The sequence below is a fragment of the Gordionus sp. m RMFG-2023 genome, chromosome 2 (assembly GCF_954871325.1).
Source record: "Gordionus sp. m RMFG-2023 chromosome 2, tfGorSpeb1-WG-v2, whole genome shotgun sequence".
Classification (NCBI taxonomy): domain Eukaryota; kingdom Metazoa; phylum Nematomorpha; class Gordioida; order Chordodea; family Parachordodidae; genus Gordionus; species Gordionus sp. m RMFG-2023.
The window spans coordinates 57295475-57315674 of NC_088776.1; the positions used below are offsets into that span (position 1 = coordinate 57295475).

The 20200-nt window shown below is 25.8% G+C and overlaps 1 protein-coding gene and 1 long non-coding RNA gene across 2 annotated transcripts; both read left to right on the forward strand.

Annotated features, from left to right (window-relative positions):
* Positions 1–2005: 2005 nt before the first annotated feature.
* Positions 2006–3166, forward strand: LOC135924633 (uncharacterized). The gene is made up of 3 exons (XR_010571345.1): positions 2006–2079; positions 2486–2608; positions 2698–3166. It is a non-coding gene; the product is annotated as an uncharacterized LOC135924633 (long non-coding RNA).
* Positions 3167–17675: 14509 nt separating this feature from the next.
* LOC135924494 (uncharacterized) lies at positions 17676–18392 on the forward strand. The gene is made up of 7 exons (XM_065459551.1): positions 17676–17724; positions 17766–17846; positions 17902–17955; positions 18001–18039; positions 18099–18149; positions 18205–18255; positions 18298–18392. The coding sequence occupies exons 1-7, from the start codon at positions 17676–17678 to the stop codon at positions 18390–18392; spliced, it is 420 nt and encodes a 139-aa protein (XP_065315623.1).
* Positions 18393–20200: the final 1808 nt, after the last annotated feature.

Sequence of the window (20200 nt, forward strand, 5' to 3'; positions counted from 1 at the left end):
GTATTTTATAACGCAGATTTTTTAAAAACATAAATGTTGAAGGCAAAAAATGCCCGTTAGTAGAAGTCACTACTGGAGTGAATATGAAGTTTTTAAAATTTTTGTATTTGTTTGTCTTTTTAATTTCTGCCTGTATTATTAAATTGAAATTTATGTTCGAAGGGAATGATGAGACACACGTGTCCCAATGAGTGATTTGCCGAGGGCCCAAGGTATGGTTGTCATACCATTAGGTCTTAAACCATCTACTTGAGATAAATTTGATGATTCAAGATTGTTTGTAATGTGTGCAGCTGTTAGTCTTTTATTTATTATATGGTTTACAGCGGAGTGTTGATTTATTAATCACATGTGGGGAATTCTGTGGTTAATTTTTTATATTACTCAAAAAATTTTGATTACTTGTAAATTTTTATAGTATGTAACACATTTCCATAATGTGAAACATTCTTATAGAGTTAAATAACTTTCCATAATTATTGTAAAAAACATTTTGATTTTGATATAATTTTTTAAAAAAATTTTTAAATAAAACTTTAATAAAGACGAACGTCAAATTTATGAATCGAATATAATTTTTTAATGTTTTGGTCTAAAATTTTCTTAGGCGTCGAGAAAGATGTCAGAAAAATTGAAGGATTAATATGTCAGTAATTTATCGAATCAGGAACTCTCAGAATTCCTACATAAGTATTAGTGATCTGCATCGGGCCTAATTTTTCAAGCCCTTTAAAAAAGTTTTGCCGGTCTGGCCCGAACCAGAAATTTTTTTAAAAAAATTTACCGACCCGGCCCGGTCATCCGCGAATTTATTTAAATATAGCAAATAATTTTTAAAATTACTCAAAATAAAAGACATATGTTATATGTTGTTTAGTTTCTATAAATAAAATCAAATATTTTTATTTTACAAAAAATTTAATATATAATTGATAAATTTAGATATATTTAATAAAATTTCTAGGCCAACCCTACCCGGCCCTTTTTTAAAAAATATTAGGCCCGAACCCGATTTATTTAAAAAAAATTAAGTCTGAGCACGGTTCGACGGGTACTTTATAATATTGTGATCTTAATATAACTAAAATTTATGATTGAAATAAATATATGCGTAATTTTTTCGAATAAAATAAAACTATGTAAAAAGAACAATTTGAATTAAGAATAAAAAATTTCTGAGAATGTTTTTAACCATATCATTCAATGACACCTCAGAATAATAGATACTGGAGAAAAAATGTAGTTGTTACAATAAAATAATAAAAATTATATAATTATTACACAAGAATGGGGTTCAATGGACCTATTTAGACAGTAGTGGAAATAATATTTTGTGACTTGGTTACAATATGCATTTTTTAATTACTTGGGGTTTTTAATCAAATTAATTAGGGTTTAAATTTTACAAAATAAGTACTAAATAATGGTGAAAATAAAATGTTTGTCGCTGATAGATTTTTTGTTTATTTTGTTAATAACTTTTTTATTTTAAATTAGGCTATTAAACTGATTGAAGCACTAACCTCTACTAAGGAAGCTCTAAAGAATTATATAAATTTCATTGTTAATGCTTTCAAAATTTTCTGGCCAAAATTTGACCTCATAAACATATCTTTAACGTATTACAATTTTTAATAAAGACGGTTAACCAAATTAATTATGGAATTCAAATTTACTAATTGAGCACTAAATAATGGCAAAACCGGATGTTTAGTACTACTATAGTTTTTGTTTTGGCACGTCTCCATTATTTGTGTTTTTCGCAAATAACTTTTTATTCTTAAATTCGGCTACAAAAATGATTCAAGCACTAGAGAACTGCACGGGCTGTCCGTAGCCCGACCCGACCCGACCCGAAAATATTAATAATATTAATATCTTAAATAGTCAGTATAATTTATAATATTAATTATAAAATCATATTATTTAATATTTATCATATTTTAGGATTAAAATGTCAATCATATTAACATGTCATGTCATTATTAATTATTATTTTATAAACCTAACAACCGGATACCAAACTATTTTATCACTAAATTGTGTTTCTCGTAAATTACAAGATAAGACATATTTTATGTAAGTTTTATTTACTAGCCTATACATTGTCTTTTTTAACATTTGTTTTAACCCTTCACTACAAAGGTAGAAAAAACTCCCTTAACTACAAAGGTGGGGTCTATTTATTATCATAATGTAGTGTTGAAAGCAACACTACATTCTTATACCTTTTTGGTATATATGAAACAATAGTAGTATTTTCTTTGATCCAAATAAACTTGAATATATATCTCTTTTTTTATTAAAAAATAATGCAGGTAACTGCTTTTTATTTTTTTTAATAGTCCCTACTATTGTTAGGGAATGTGAAGATATTAAATAATTAGCTAATTCATAGATAGTAAACCAATTGTCCATTGTAATATTTCGTTTTTGTGCCCAAAATTTCGGGATATGAAAATGTTATCCCGGGAACATTATAAAGATTTGTGTCAACATATCAACACGTTGATTAATGCAGAGAAAATCAACAGAGATGTGATTGAGCAAAAGTCTTTAAACAACTCACCATCTAACTCGTGCTCAACCGATAGAGTAGTAAATAAAGGTTTATTAAATTAATAATAAAATTATTTATTAAAAAATAATAATGTAAATATATATATTAATATTATTAATGAATATTTTTTTCTTAAGAAACTACAGAGGTGGTAGATACGTTTTTGGACTTCTCTCTATGGGAGGCTGACAATGCGTATTCTGATGCTAGCGCCGAAGTTGACGAGCTAAAAAAATATCTAGATCCGAAATTATGTGTTGATGACGATAATATTTTAAAATGGTGGAAAACAAACCATTATGAGTTTCCAAATTTAAGTATTTTAGCTCTTAAATTCCTGGCTATCCCTGCTTCGTCGGCTAGCAGTGAAAGGGCGTTTTCAGCTGCTGGTAGGGCCTTTGAGGAGAGAAGGACTGTTTAAAGCCAGATAAACTGGACGCCTCTTTATTTATATATCATAATTATTCACTTTGTGATTATTTTGATAATGATATTGATGAGGTCAATATAATATAATATGTTCATTATATTTTTTATATATTTATTAACTTTTACATCATATCTATATTCGCATAAATGATGCTTATTGTATTATATAATCGTTATAATTTTTAAATTCGCTTGTATATTAATCGTTTTATAATATTTTTTACAAATTTAATAAAATGCAACTTAATATATATCTTGAATAGATTATGGCCGTCAAATAAACTTTTATTTAAGGTGGCTGAACTGAATAAATACACATAAATTTTTTTTTGGTTATTATAATATTAAAACTTAAATTGCAAAATTTTATTCGGGTCGGGCTCGGGTCGGGTTGGACTAAAAAATGTGTGCTCGGGCTCGGGTCGGGCTCGGACAAAAAAAAATTTAAATTCGGGCTCGGGTCGGGCTCGGGTTGCGAAAAAATTACTTTGCAGTTCTCTATCAAGCACTAACCACTAGAAGGATATAAATTTCATCATTAGTGCTTTCATATTTTTCTGGCCATAATTTGACCTCTAATTATTTCTTTAGCGTATTACAATTTTTTATAAAGACGGTTAACCAAATTAATAACGGAATTTAAATACACTAATTAAGCACTAAATAATGGCGAAAACCGGATGTTTAGTACTCCTATAGTTTTTGTTTTGGCACGTCGCCATTATTTGTTTATTTTTATTTTTTTCGTGAATAACTTTTTATTCATAAATTCGGCTACAAAATGGATTGAAGCACTAACCTCTACTAACGAAGCACTAAAGAATGATATAAGTTTCATCGTTAGTGCTTCCAATCGACTTTTAAGCGTGAAGTTGGCACAAATTTTTATTTTAGCCTATGACTTTTTTTCCTTAAATTCGGCTACTATACGGATTGAAGCACTAACAAGCACTAAAAAATGGCATATGATTCATCGTTAGTGCTCCAATCGTTCGGCCAACTTCACGGAGCTTTTTTCTTTTTATCTTATTATTTGGATTTTTAATTTTTATAAAATTTTAACTATATAGGTGAATAAAAATAAAAAATACAAATTTTCTTTTACCTAATAATCCTATCCTTTCAATAAAATAACTATATTTTCTAAATTATTTTTTCATTTATTTTAGTATAAAACTATTTCAATTATATCCCACCAACAAAGGATCTGTAATAATTAATTTTTCCTATTAAGATCCATCAAACCTATCATTGACCCTTGATAAATACAAAAATTTTCATGAGTCTCAAATATACATATTTCATTTTATCTAAGTTTAGATTTTCATGAGTATTTATACCCTAATTTTGCTCGACATAATAATTTACTATGTTAATATTTATATATTTTTTAAATTAGATATATTATTTTATATAGATATGTAATATACCTAGGAATCCCATCTTTAAAAAAGATGTAACATTATTTTCTAATTATTTTAGGATAAGTCAATTTCAATTAAATCTAAGAGAGACAGAGAAAGGATCAAATTAAAAAATATAAAATTTACATCTATAATTATATCCAAACAAAATGATTATATTATTCATTTGCCTCCAACTATTCTCATTTCTAAAAAGGTTTTATATTTTGTTTAATTATTATTTATTGCTATTTAGAATATTAATTTTTTTTAAATTTAACTTTTTACAAATAAGAATAGTTGAAAGCAAATGAGTAATTAAATTATTTTGTTTGAATAGAATTATAGTTGTAAATTTTATATTATTTAATTTGATCCTTTCTCTGTTGTGAGATATAATTAAAATTGACTTATCTTAAAATAAATATATAAAATATAATATCATATTTTTTTGAAAAGAGGTATATGAGAATTTATTGTTATTCTTACCTATATAAAATATAGATATCTTAATATATAAATAACATAGTAAATTATTATGTTACAAAAAATTAGGTTATAAATTTACTTATAAAAATCTAAAGTAGATAAAATGAAAAATATATACCCGAGTCATGAAAATTTTTGTATTGGTTAAGGGTCAATGACAAATTATTACATATCCTTTATTGTTTGAATTTAAAAAAATTGAATATATTAAATAGAATATGGAAAATAAGGTTACCTCTTTTATTGAAAGGATAGGATTATTAGGTGAAAGAGAATTTGTATTTTTTATTGTTATTCATCTATCTTAAAATTTACCTATAAAAATTAAAAATTTAAATAATAAGATAAAAGGAAGAATCTATACTTATGACTCATAAATTCTTGAACTTGGTTAAGAGTCAATAGTAGGTTAGGCAGTGCTAATTATATTTAGCTAATCATTAGTAATTTTAATTTATGTGCACAATAAAAAATCATTTGAACTAAATTTTTATTCATTTATTTGCAATTTTAAAATAACCCTTGATCTTAATAAATGTAAATTTCTGAATAAGATCTCATAAAATAGGGAAATTTCTAATTTATCCATCATTGAATAAAGGAGAAAATTATGATTCCCCATCAATCTTGATGGGCTATTAGCTAGTTATGATAAAAAATGTTTAATTTATACATAAATTCAAGAATTAAAATAGTCTTTAAATAAATATCTTATTCCTCTTGAATTGGTGATGCATTTAAAGTTCTACTGATCCCTAAATTTTGAGGAATAGGTTTAATATTAGGTGTTTATTCAATTTTATCATAATCATTAATATATTTTACAGGCATTTTCAACTGAGCACTTTATAGCTTTAGAATTAATGGCAAACTTATCAGTAGTTATGCCAAATGTGCATTCAATCACTACTTAACTTATAATATTTTGCTTCTGGACTGGTGGTTTTCTAATTCTAAAATAATTAAAAATTATTTATTATATTAAAAATTTACTTTGATATAAAGTGCTTACCATCTAATGAGCCAAGTCAAATATTTTTGTGCTATCAAAATTTATTTTAATATCTAAATTTTTAATACCTTCTCCCAATGTTCTCTAGTTGGGTCTGGCATATGAATATCTTTTAAAGTTTTCCTTATAGCATCACATACCTTGGAATGATGGTAACAATGCATTTTGCTTATTCTGCTTTTTAACTTGGTTTGTTTATACTTATTTTGGTAGTTGGGTTTTGTTGAAGAATCTAATAAAAATGGGTATGACTAAATACTGCATTGCTAAAAGGCAATTAATCATAATCAATCAAAATTTGATTATATATTTTTTTTTAAATAATTTTAAAAAACATTTTTTTTAATGTACATAAATTAATTTTTTATTAAGTATAAAATTGAGATTAAATATCAAATATTTATAATTCTATTTTTAAGTAATATTATTGGGAAAAAAATATATTTACTAGCTTATTACACTTAAATTTTATTTTTCAATTGCATAATTTAACAAATATATATCCATAAGAGGGCGTTAAATGCATAAATATGAAAATATATTCTTAGGAAACCAGAATAATTATTGGATAGCACATTTTATATTTGTGTGTAAATACATGTGAAAAATATAAAAAAATTAAAAAAATATATAGGTATCTTTGACATTTAATTAATGAGTAGGTTTAGAATCGAAAAATAGTAGAAAAATTGTAAGGAACATATTGCTGGCGTTATTGATCGAAATCTTTTCATTTTTGGTTTATATGCGTATATTTAGGTGTTAAACCTTATCCTAAAAAATATTTTGAAAATATTATGATTTGACCGAATGCTGAGCTTAAAACCGACCACTCACTAAATATTCGATCGACCAAATTTGGTATTAATATTATTTGGAAAATGATCAGTTTTGGTTTATTTATCTATAAAACGTGTAAATCATTATCCCAAAAATATTTTAAAAATATCGTGATTTGACAGATAACCGATTTGAAACCAGGCCAATGACTAAATACTGCATTGCTGGCGTTATCCATGGAAAATTCTTCATTTTAGGTTTATACGTGAACAACAACGTGTTAAGCATTATCCAAAATAATTTTTTGAAAATATTATGATTTGACCGAATGGCCACCTCAAAACCGATCACTTACTAAATATTCGATCGACCAAATTTGGTAGTAATATTATTTGGAAAAGGATCATTTTTGGTTTGTTTATCTATAAATACGTGTAAAACATTATCCCAAAATATATTTTTTAAATATCGTGATTTGACATATAATCGATTTGAAACCGGGCCAATGACTAAATACTGCATTGCTGGCGTTATCCATGGAAAATTCTTCATTTTTGGTTTATACGTGAACAACAACGTGTTAAGCATTATCCTAAATAATTTTGAAAATATTATGATTTGACCGAATGGCGAGCTCAAAACCGACCACTTACAAAATATTCGATCAAATTTGATAGTAATATTAATTAAAAAGTTCATTTTTAGTTTGACGAAACGTTAAATCTAACCGAAGGCAATAATACGGTCGGGGACGAACTCTTGGACAATGAGGAACGCTCCCCTGACATGGAGGAACGTGTCTTACCTCCCCCGCAATAACATCTTTAATACTTGATAGCCTTTGTCACTAATACATTATAGAGCAATCATAAATTGATATAGTACACATATTTTTATAAATAAAACACCAATATAGGGGATAATAGTCCGCCAAACCCAAATACTTAATTTTATAAGCGCCGATAAGCCCCTATATATGATTAGATCTATTTGCTAAGCATTGTAAAGTCGATAGACTTCCCTTGTCTCAGGGTCGGAAACTTATTAAGGATACCCTCCTCTGGTGAGCAGAAATAAAGTCCTATGCATATAAACGCCAACACAAGGTTATAAAATTACTTTTTTATCAAACTTGAATTAATAACATTTTTAACTCACCAGGGATACACATAAAAATTTCCGACCATTTTGTAATAAGCCATGATTTATATACAGTGTAAACTCCGCCAAAATTGCAACCAATTATATTATATTGATAATTGTTTATAACAATCGTCTTTACTTTAAAATTGTAGAGATATAGTTTAAATAAAGACAATAAGAAGGGTCTAGCACAGCCTCAGCTTACCAAATTAAATATGGCAGGAAATGACATTTTAAAAACAATATGATTTATTAATTATATAATAATTAAATTTTAACGGCTAATATTTGAGATTATTATTTATTTGTTTATTTTTTTACGTACTTTCACTTTTCATTTATTTTAGCTTTAGGAAAATGTAGCGTCTACATGAGCGGGAGGGGTAGGAACAGTTTGCATCCTATTTTTTGAGGGGGGTAGGCCGCTTTAATGGGGGTAATATACATTTTTTAGAGGGTTATCTACTAAATTTGAGATGAAATAAAAATTTATTGCTGCAAAAATTAATAATTATTATAATACAATTCATCGACCAAATCTATACCAAATAAAACTTTCTGCTATTTTTTAGGGAGGTAGGTAAAGGTTTTTGAAGGGGGTTTGCATCCAGTAAAAATCCTGTCATGTAGACGCTGGGAAAATGCCAAAATATAATTTTTTTAAAGTTTTTAGAATTATAAATTTTCATGAAATTGAAAAATACCAAACATTTAGGTAATCTAGACGAAGGTGAAGGGAGGAATAATTTTTTGTAATATATTTTTTTTTTGGAACATTAAAAATTTATTATAATTAAGATTATTTATTAAATAGTGGGGTTTGAGCTTGGCATTCGGCCATACATAATATTTTCAAAATATTTTTCAGGATAATGTTTTACACGTATTTATAGATAAATAAACCAAAAGTGATCATTTTCCAAATAATATTAATACCAAATTTGGTCGATCGAATATTTAGTAAGTGGTCAGTTTTGAGCTCGCCATTCGGTCAAATCATAATATTTTCAAAAAATTACTTAGGATATTGCTTAACACGTTATTGTTCACGTATAAACCAAAAGTGAAGAATTTTCCATGGATAACGCCAGCAATGCAGAATTTCGGTTTCAAATCGGTTATCGGTCAAATCACGATATTTTAAAAATATATTTTCTCGGATAATGATTTACACGTATTTATAGAAAAATAAAGCAAAAATGATCATTTTCTAAATAATATTACTACCAAATTTGGTCGATAAAATATTTAGTAAGGGGTCGGTTTTGAGGTCGCCATTCGGTCAAATCATAATATTTTTAAAAAATTATTTGGGATAATGCTTAACACGTTGTTGTTTACGTATAAACCATAAATGAAGAATTTTCCATGGATAACGCCAGCAATGCAGTATTTCGGTTTCAAATCGGTTATCGTTTAAATAACGATAAAAAATTTATTTTGGGATAATGTTTTACACGTATTTATAGATAAATAAATCAAAAATGAACATTTTCCAAATAATATTACTACCAAATTTGGTCGATCGAATATTTAGTAAGTGGTCGGTTTCCAGGTCGCCATTCGGTCAAATCATAATATTTTCAAAAAATTATTTAGGATAATGCTTACCACATTGTTGTTTACGTATAAACCCAAAATGAAAAATTTTCCATGGATAACGCCAGCAATGCAGTATTTAGTCATTGGCCCGGTTTCAAATCGGTTATCTGTAAAATCACAATATTTTTAAAATATCTTTTGTGATAATGATTTACACGTATTTATAGATAAAGAAACCAAAACTGATCATTTTTAAAATAATATTAATACCAAATTTGTTCGATCGAATATTTAGTAAGTGGTCGGTTTTGAGCTCGGCATTCGGTCAAATCATAATATTTTCAAAATATTTTTTAGGATTATGTTTAACACCTAAATATACACATATAAACCAAAAATGAAGAGATTTTGATCAATAACGCCAGTAATATGTTCCTTACAAATTTTCTACTATTTTTCGATTATAAACCTACTCATTAATGTCAAAGAAACCTGTTTTTTAATTTTTTTTAAAGTTTTTCACATGTATTTACACTCAAATATAAAAAAAGCTCTATCCAATAATTATTCTGGTTTCCTAAGAATATATTTCCATATTTATGCATTTAACGCCCTCTTATGGATATATATTTGTTAAATTTTGCAATTGAAAAATAAAATTTAAGTTGTAATAAGCTAGTAAATATATTTTTTTTCCAATAATATTACGTAAAAATAGAATTATAAATTATTTGATATTTAATCTCAATTTTATACTTTATTTTTGATCTACAGATAAAGTTTCATTTATCTCGGAGGCGGTCATATTATGGGGAAAAGATTCTACCCATATTGTGATGATAAGTAGTTCTGTGAATGTTTACTACATGATAAGTGTATACCATTGCCGCAAATATAGTTGTATCTGTATTATTTCTTATTTTAAAATGTTAATGAAAATTATTTTTAAAAAAATATTATATAATCAAATTTTGATTGATTATGATTAATTTCTTTTTAGCAATGCAGTATTTAGTCATACCGAATAAAAATATTATAATTATAAAAAAAACTGAAAAAATTATACTTGGTTGCTGGGTGAAGTGAATGAAATGGTAAGTGTATGAATGCTGAGCTTGGTAAGGTGATTACCATTGGATCGATTACGCTATAATTATTTTTATTGGACAAATATGTTTTAAAAGAAAACTATTGGCTAAATTTGAGACGTTTTTTGAGGATTATTATAATAGATACGTAAGAATCCATTTTGGGCTGGCTAGTGCTCGATAATATTTCAACACTTCATGCGAAACATATTATAGTAAATTCCTATGGTTAGTGTATTATTAGGCGACGTAATGGTTGCTGGCGAGAATAATGTGATCATGTAGTTAATCTAGAAGAAGTATTAAGAAGAGTTTTTAAGACTGCATTAAACGATAAGATTATTGCCACAAAAAAATTCACCGTAAAACATGAAATTATTACGCTCGTTTCTTGTGATGATAAGATATCATAAAGTCGTTTATATAAGATTACATTCTATTTATTCGTCTTTACACCGACTAATGAGTAAAAATGATAATTGGTTTTGGTCAGCTTAAGAAAATGATATATCTAATAAAGTTAAAAATATATTATTGTTAAAGAATGAATTAATTTTTTATTTTATATTTCATCATTTATTTTACTTTATTCATAAAACATTTTAGTTATATTTTTCTTTTTTTCCTTTCAGTATGTTTACATATAGATATTTATTATAAATTTTTTTATTTCATTTTACTTTATGTTATTTAAAAAGTTAATCAAATAATTATTCTAAGTTTTTATATTTGATTTTACTTTATATATAGGTAGGCATTCAAAACTAAATTATTATAAGTTTTTTTAACTTTCAAAAACAGCTTGAACCAAAATATTTCTAGTAAGGTTATTATTTATTTGATATTCTAATTACATTTATTGATTTCTTATTTCTTTTTGTATATAAGGACATAATTTTATATATTTATGATCATATTTTTTTGAACAAAAATAAAATTTATTATTTCAGTGAACCTATTGTAACCTCAAAACTTCAAAGTGACATATGATGTATCGCTATCAAATACCAGACTATAGAGACTAGAAACATATTTGATAAAAATATAGGCGAAATGCTACAAAATATCTGCAGAAAAAATTTAGAATTCAATTATATTATGATAACTTAGAAAACATGATAATGGTCATGGCTCACAGATTAGTCCAAGGTTTGGAGTGCAGGAATGCCAACGGGAAATTTTTCACAACGCTCGCCAATATAAAAGAATATAGTTTTCATTGTATTATATTATTTTATCACAGGTTGCAATGATAAAATTATTGAACCATATTGCAATTGTTAAAATAAATAATAATGATGAAACAATTGGTAAATAATAATAAAAATATAAACATTTAGTTTCCGATATATTCTGGAGGCTTATTTTTAAACAGATTTGAGGGTATTTTTAAAGATACATAGATTACAGATATAGATAAAGCAGGATTGTTGACCAGGAGATTACTGACAAAGAATAAATATATCGAGCTCAAAGCAATATGCATGCAAACGAATTTCATCAATCCGACAATTTTGATTAAAAAGTTCAAATTATTACATCCAAAATTACCTAAGAAAACAAGTTTAATTTTATGTAATGCTGCAGTTAAGGAGAAGATGACTTATATTAATCGGGTAAGCCGTGTATTTTTTAAGAAATGAGTGCTCTTAATGATAGCAGAGTAATTATGAAGGTAAAAATATCATCAATTAGAACATCAGACATAAGATTACATTAAAGGAAAATATCACATTAGCAGAAGTTTTAAGTTTAAGAGATAATTTAGAGGAGATAGAATTAAAAAAATATATTGTTGCAAAAGTTGAAATATTTATGTAAAAGAAAAAACAGAAGATGAAACATTTAGAAAGGCGGACAAAGAGTTAAAAAGTTGGAAGCAAAAAGACAATTAATTAGATACGATAACACACAACGATGGACGCCGAGGTACAATGACTATCAAATAAATAATTATCAAGGAAACAATTACAACGCAAGATATCAGAACTACAGTCCTACATATTATAACAATAAAATGGCAATTATGTTTCGAGATTTAATAATTATAATAACAATAACTACATTAACTACAGATATAATAATGATTATAATTACAGATTTAATAGACAATATTACGATTCAAGTTTTACACCAAGATATATAACAATAATCAAAATTTTGGAGATCAAAATAGATTCTATACAAATCAATCATATAATTCTAGATATCAAAACAACGATAATAACCACTCTCGATACTCATAATCAACAGCGTCAATATAAAAATGAAAAAAGAAGATAATAATGATAAATTAGAGAAAAGGGAATATAATTTATTTAATATAGATATAAACAATGTACGCAGAAAATAATAACATAGATTACAATACTTGCGACGTGCCAACGTTAATGCAAATAGATACAGGAGGTTTACCATGCTACCGATTGATATTGCGAAAAAAATTGGAATTACAATTTTAAAAGAATTGAATGCGAAATCAACAAAATATTATGGAAGAATGATAAAAGTGTTAGGCAGAGTTCAGAAGCGAAACACGAAATTAAAACTCAACATTTAAATGCCTATATGGTCCAACCTGGGTAAGACCTGGATAAAAGTTTTTGGGAATTTGTGAATTTAATAAATTTGTGAATTTAATAGACGTAGGTTATGATTATGCAATATAAAAATTAATCAAACAATGTGATTTTAAATTGAATAAAGGGTCGTTATTACGAAACTGTGTCAAACTACATCTAAAACAAGACGCAACACTCTAGATTATACCACCAAGGAGTATTCCTTATTCAAAAATTGATTTAATAACAAAGAACTACAAAAATGGATAACAAAATCATAGGGCCAGTTCAAGATGTACGCTAGGTTAGTCTTCTCACTCCAGTTTTTAAGAGATAGCTTAGCTCACTTCATCTCTGTGTTAACTTCAAAAATACTATAAATCCTGCTTTGAAAGATTTTAAATATCCGATACCACCAATTAACGATTTAATTTCAAAATTATCAAAAGGCAAAAGATTCACAAAAATTGATTTCAAGAACACCTTTTTTCAAGTTCCCATATATAAAGAGTCAAAGAATATACTCACAATATCTCACAAAGGTTATTACAGATTTGCACGACTTCCATTAGGATTAAAAACTACATCAACTATTTTTCAACAGACAATGGATAAAATATTTGGTGATGAAAGATATTATATTTTATATCGATGATTTACTCACTACTGGATACAGTTATGAAGCTCATTTAAAAAACTTTACAGTAGTTTTCAAGAGAATAACAAAATATGGTTTAATACCTAATCAAATTTTACTAATAATATTTTTCAAAAATGAAATTCGTTTTTTGGGACATAACATACGCAAATAGTATATATTAAAAGCTATTACAAACATGTCAGAACCTAAAACAAAAGAGGAATTAAAAACATTTCTTGGCATGGCTAGTTATTATTATTTTTATAGATATAGAGGATCGTTTATATAAAATAGTAAACAAACAAGTATTATTAAAACACAATTAAAACTATATAAACAGGCGCGTACGCAGAGGGGGGGGGATAGGGCTGTTCTATTTAATATTGAAGGAGATGATAAAGAAAAACCAATTGCTTTTGCTTCAAGAACTTTTATAAAATCAAAAGCAAATTACACAAACTTGAAAGAGAAGTCTTAACTCTGGAATACGCAATAAAATAATTTCAAGAATATCTCATTGAAATAAAATTTACAATAATTACAAACCATAAATTTGTGTATATTTTTACCAAGTGTTTAAAAGACAGTAATTCAATATCTATGAGTACAAAAAATGGAATTTGGTGATAGAATCGCACGATTTTACAAGAATCCATTGAGTTGGAAAACGCAATATTCTACCAAATTGCTTATCGCAATTACCATAGATGAATACAGAAATTATGACACAAAATGTGGATAAAAAATTTGATAATGAATTATGGTACATATAAGTAAATTTTGAAATGATAATGATTATTTATAACATTAAGAAAGGTCAATTAATAAAGAATAAAACTTACAAAAATATGGAAATGGAATTAAGTTTGAAAAAAATTGTCTTTTTAAGGAAATAGAATTATACCACGCAAAATAAAATGTTACGATAAATACATAAACCATTGGAAAAAACTAAATTATTAGCAAATGATTATTTATGGTTGGCCTGGTATTAACACAGGTATAGATCAAGATGTAAAAAATTATGATTCATGCAACAAATGGGTTGATCTCATAATATACAGCATCCATGGGCAACATCAACAAGAAATTTTGAAGGTATACACATGATTATGCCCAATTTGAAGAGAATAATTGGATGATTGTGAGTTCATGCCTTCAACAAATTCCCAGTAATAAAGTGAATGAAGAATATAACTACAGAATCAACTATTAAAGAATTAATGAAAATCATAAGTTTGTTGACATACCTGAAAATATAGTCAGTGATAATGGAACCAATTCTTTTAGTCATTGCTGCTCCACATCACCAACAGTCCAATGGCCAGTGTGATGGTGAAATATATGAAAATGAGTATGAAAAGGAATAAAGAAAACAACAATAAAATAGACTTAGCTTTAGAAAAATTCTTATAATTAGCGAAACACTTAAAAACTAATATGATACCCAGTAAATAAATTTTTTCAAGATTAATTAGAACCAAATGTAATTTAATTAAAATTAAACCACTCGAAGATAAAGATAATGAATTAAAACGGAAAATACATCAAAATGAAATATTGAGATAGGTGACAACATTTTATATGAAACTAAAAAGAATATTATAGCTCATAATAGTAGTGCAACAGATTTGAAAATTACAAATTGTGATATAACACTAATAATTTTACACCTAACACACAAATTTTTAGATGGGAAAGAGGTAACAAACAAATACAAAATTAAGAATATAAAATCAAGATCAAAGTCATAATAATCAAAGACCACAATAAAATATTGCTTAAAAATTAGAAGATTTCGTAAAAAATTTAAAAAAAGTTTAAAAAAATTATAAAGAATTTTAAATTTAAAATAAATTAACTTTAAGCTAAATTTTGATATAATAAAAAAAGCTATAACCAATACGTGATATAAACCGGGAAATATAAAATTAATGTAAATATTATAGCTCCCATAATGTATATAAGGATTATTTTGGTTATGAAAACTGATAGAAGTTCACGAATGATGGAAAATTGACAAACGATAACCATCAAGCTCAACAAACATGCAATGATCGATTTAGAAATCAGCAAGCTTGACAAATGATGTCAATAGATGAAGTGCGAAGCTAAAAAAGAAAGAGTTAAATGTTAAAGAATCAATGTTAATTTTTTTTATTATATTTAGTCATTTATTTTACTTTATTCAAAAAACATTTTATTTTAATTATATTTTTCTTTTTTTCTTTCAGAACATGTACATATAAGTATTTATTAATAGTTTTGTATTTCATTTTATGTGCTATTTAAGAAGGTATTCAAAACTAAATAATTATTATAGTCTTTATATTTCATTTCATTTTATTTTATTTTACTTTATATTATTTAAGAAGGCATTAAAAACTAAATAATTATTATAAGTTTTTGTTGTAATTGTGGTAACATGCAAATTTATTAGATTAAGAAAAACGCCAGACAGGCAGATTACTTTTAAATAAAATTACGAAGACGAAAGATATTCAAATCTATTCAAGAAAAAAGAATTAAATCTCGGTACAAATTGAGACTATGCAAATGTTGATTAAAGAAAAAGGATATATAATGGAGAAATTATGATGCGAAAAAGATGATTAAATTATGATTTTACGAACTTAATTTTTAATTTTAATTTTTTTAATCTTTAATTTTTAATTTTAATTTGTATTAATTTTATTTTGATTATGTTTTTATCATATTATTTAATAAAGATTTAGTATCATTTTAGTTCTAACCCTTCTTTATTTGACGAATATTATAGAAAAGTATATATAATCGAGGATATTTGTCTGATTTAGTATCATTTTAGTTCTAACCTTTCTTTATTTGACAACGGTTCTAATCTCTCAATCCTTATGAAAAACATCAAAATGTTACATTGGTGTTGGAGAGCGGAGGAGACCGGTGTAGCGTGATTAATTAACTCCCCTTATCACATACCTCTGAGTTAAGTAATAACTATGATAGATTAACTCCCCCTTTGATAAATAGTGTTAAGGAGGGAGTTAATTAGTAACAAATATATTAATTACAATGTAAATTGATAGGGAGAGTTATATGATCATGCAGTTTTTTTTAATATTGCTGAAATTCTTGTAAATTTGATTTTCGAATTTAAATTTTGAATCGAATTTAAATTTTTTTTATCTACTTGGTGAAATTAAACATCCTTTTTAAAAAGTAACTTGTTCACGTAAAAAGTAAAATATTTTATTATTTTAATATAAAAATATTAAATAGTGAATCACGATGTTATCAATGATATTTATAATTACCTAAAATGCAAAACCATTTAGCCTGATATCACCCAAAAAGCTTGCAACACTTTTAAAATATACTTTAATCAGGTAAATATTGCTCTTATAGGCTAGGATACAGTACTCAATTTAAAATTCTCTTTCAATTAATAGAATATTGTTTTAAAATATTGCTTAAATTTAGCCTGATATCACCCAAAAAGCTTGTAACACTTTTAAAATGTACTTTAACATAATCTTACCATCCTCAGGCTAATGGCATGGTAGAGCGAGCCAATCGTACTCTTCAAAATTCCCTTTTGAAGTGTACAAAAGGCAATCAGAAAGATTGGCCTGGAGTTCTACCTGGTATTGTATTTGCCTACAATACATCAAGGCATGAATCCTCAAAATTTACGCCATATGAGATGATGTATGGCAGGAAAGCTTTACTGCCCTGTGAGGTATGATATATATATATATCATTATTTGTATAAAATTATTATACGTAATAAATTTTTATTATTTAAGGATGATAGAGAACCAGAAACAGATCTTGACGATCTTTCTGATACAGATTATGACTGCAATTTCCAAAGAAGGGCAGACAATATGAAAGGCATATTCAAGACTGCAACAAAAAATATTATAAAGGCTCAGCTTAAGCAGCAACGAGATTATAAAACTCGTAATGCTGCTAAGAATGCAATTTATCACATAAATGATAAAGTGCTTGTATGGAATAATCGTCGGGCTGACAGGAAAGGAGGGAAAATGTTGCAGCCTTGGGTAGGTCCTTATACAATTGTTAAAATTGTTAATAGTAAATTTATTATTTTTAACAAAATATTTATACATATTTAGGCAATGTAGAATTATCCTCTTTAATAGGAAAAATTTTACATACTAAGGCTAATATAAGTAATTTAAAGCACTATATAGAGGGTAACAAAGGTATTATTTTTTATATATATGAATATAACTTTTTTTAATGGTAAAGATACAGTCAAAAATATTGCACATTGTGAAACTATAGAGGGTGTTCAAGATCAAGGTAATATCAGTTTATTCATAAAATAATATTGAACAAATAATTAAGTTTGTAGGCTTCTTAAAACTATAGTTGGAGAAGGAGAAGGTAAACAAATGCATTTGGGAAAAAGGAAAATATATTTTTAATTATTATATTTTCATTAGAAGAAGCACTATTTGAAGAAATGTCCTGTGGAATAAAAGTTTCAGGAGAAAGTTTTATTTTTTAAAAATTGGAAAAATTATATTTTTGATAAATCTAAAATTCTAGGGTTGGAATTTAGAAAGGAGGATACTAAAATAAAACGTGTCAAGAGAAAGGGTATAATATATAAAATTATTTAATATATTTTTTTGGATATAGATACTTTTGGTGAAGATCCAATAATAGCTATTAAAAGTATAGTGAGAGAGGAAGGATATATATGTGTACAAGATCAGGGTAGTAATATTTTTTAAAAATATGTTATTATTTAATTATCAAATTTAGATGACCAAATTATTGTGGAAGCAATAATACCAAAGAAAATTGGTGAACTTTTTCTGCCCACAACAAGGAACTCGAAGGTATATCACTCTAAACGGTTCAATTTCAAAGTAATTGGACGTTATCCCAAGATAAAATGTGGTATATTAAAAGAGATTTTCACAACCGATCATATTGTGGGTGATGGGAACTGTTTTTTTAGGTTAGAATCTATATATAATATTTAAATTATTTACCATATTTATAGGTGTATAAGTCAAGAGATATCAAATAGCCAGGAAAATTATAATTACCTTAGGGAGGAATGCATTCTTTTTATGAGGAGCGAAGATTTCAAATTGGAAATGGGAAAATTTATAGGATATCCTGTAGAGGAATACCTAGTTAACAGAAATGTTATGGGAAACGGTGTCTGAGCAACAGAGGTAGAAATATTATCTATGGCCACATTGTTACAGACAAATATATTAATCTATACCCAATATAAATGGGCTTATTATTCGCCCATGAAATTTTTTAATAATATTAAAATATTTAAAGTAAATATTTATTTATGCAATGTAAATAACAATCATTTTGTTAGAATTATATCAATGTGATTATCTGTTCTAATATTTTTATTCCATTATATTTATTGCAATTTAGTTGAAAGATGATAATCGGTAAGTATCTTTTTGTTAAATTTTATTGTAATCATATTTTTATTAATAGTATATTTTTATAAAAAGTACAATAGTTTGACATCCTTTTTATAAGTTTAATTCTATTCAATTGCAAATTTAAATTATATTTATTGCATTTTATATTTTTTATTAATTCCAATTTAGTTGAAAGATGATAATTGGTAAGTATCTTTTTGTTAAATGTCATTGTACTCTATATTTTTATTAATAGTTATTTTTAATAGTACAATAGTTTGACATCCTTTTTATAAGTTGAAATCTATTCAATTGCAAATTTAAATTATATTTATTGCATTATATATTTTTTTTAATACTTCATCTTTTTCTTAAATGTTATTCAATTGCGAATTTATCACAATATATTTATTGCATTATATTTTTTATTAATAGTTTTTTTTATAAAAAAACAATAGTTAGCCATCTTTTTGATGAGTTAAGTACTATTCAATTGCTAATTTATATTATATAGCTTTTTATATTTTTTATTAATAGATATTTTTATAAAAAGTACGATATTGAATCATTTGATGAATGATATGTAATTTATGTTTAAATATGAATAAATTAACCTACCATGTGTATATAGATTTCAATCAAACTTTTTAAAAATTAAGCTATGACGTTTTCGAAGTTAAATTATTTATAGGTATATCAGAAATTAAAATATTATCTATCTCATAAATTTTAATTTTAATTATTTATCACTCATAAGAGTCAATATGCTAAACATATAAACTTTAAGCATCACCTGTCAGTCATAAGTGTTAATATTGCAATATAAAGTCATAAATGTCAGTATTACTAAATAATAGAATCTTTTTAACATTACATGTCAGTCATTAATGTCAATATCATTAAATAATAGAAATTTTTAACATTATGTGTCAGTCATAAATGTCAGTATTACTAAATAATCATAAATGTCAGTATTACTAAATAATAGAAACTTTTAACATATCATGTCAGTCATAAATGTCAGTATTACTAAATAATAGAAACTTTTAACATACAGTCATAAATGTCAGTATTTAATAAAAACTTTTAACATTACATGTCAGTCATAAATGTCATTATTACTAAATAATAGAAACTTTTAA

Bases quoted from the DNA above. Each gene is read 5' to 3' on its own strand.
- LOC135924494 (XM_065459551.1), top strand. From the start codon at position 17,676: ATGTTGCAGCCTTGGGTAGGTCCTTATACAATTGTTAAAATTGTTAAT. The intron at 18,150-18,204 runs GTTTTATTTTTT...CTAAAATTCTAG, and splicing joins AATAAAAGTTTCAGGAGAAA to GGTTGGAATTTAGAAAGGAG. The intron at 18,256-18,297 runs GTATAATATATA...TTTTGGATATAG, and splicing joins AAAACGTGTCAAGAGAAAGG to ATACTTTTGGTGAAGATCCA.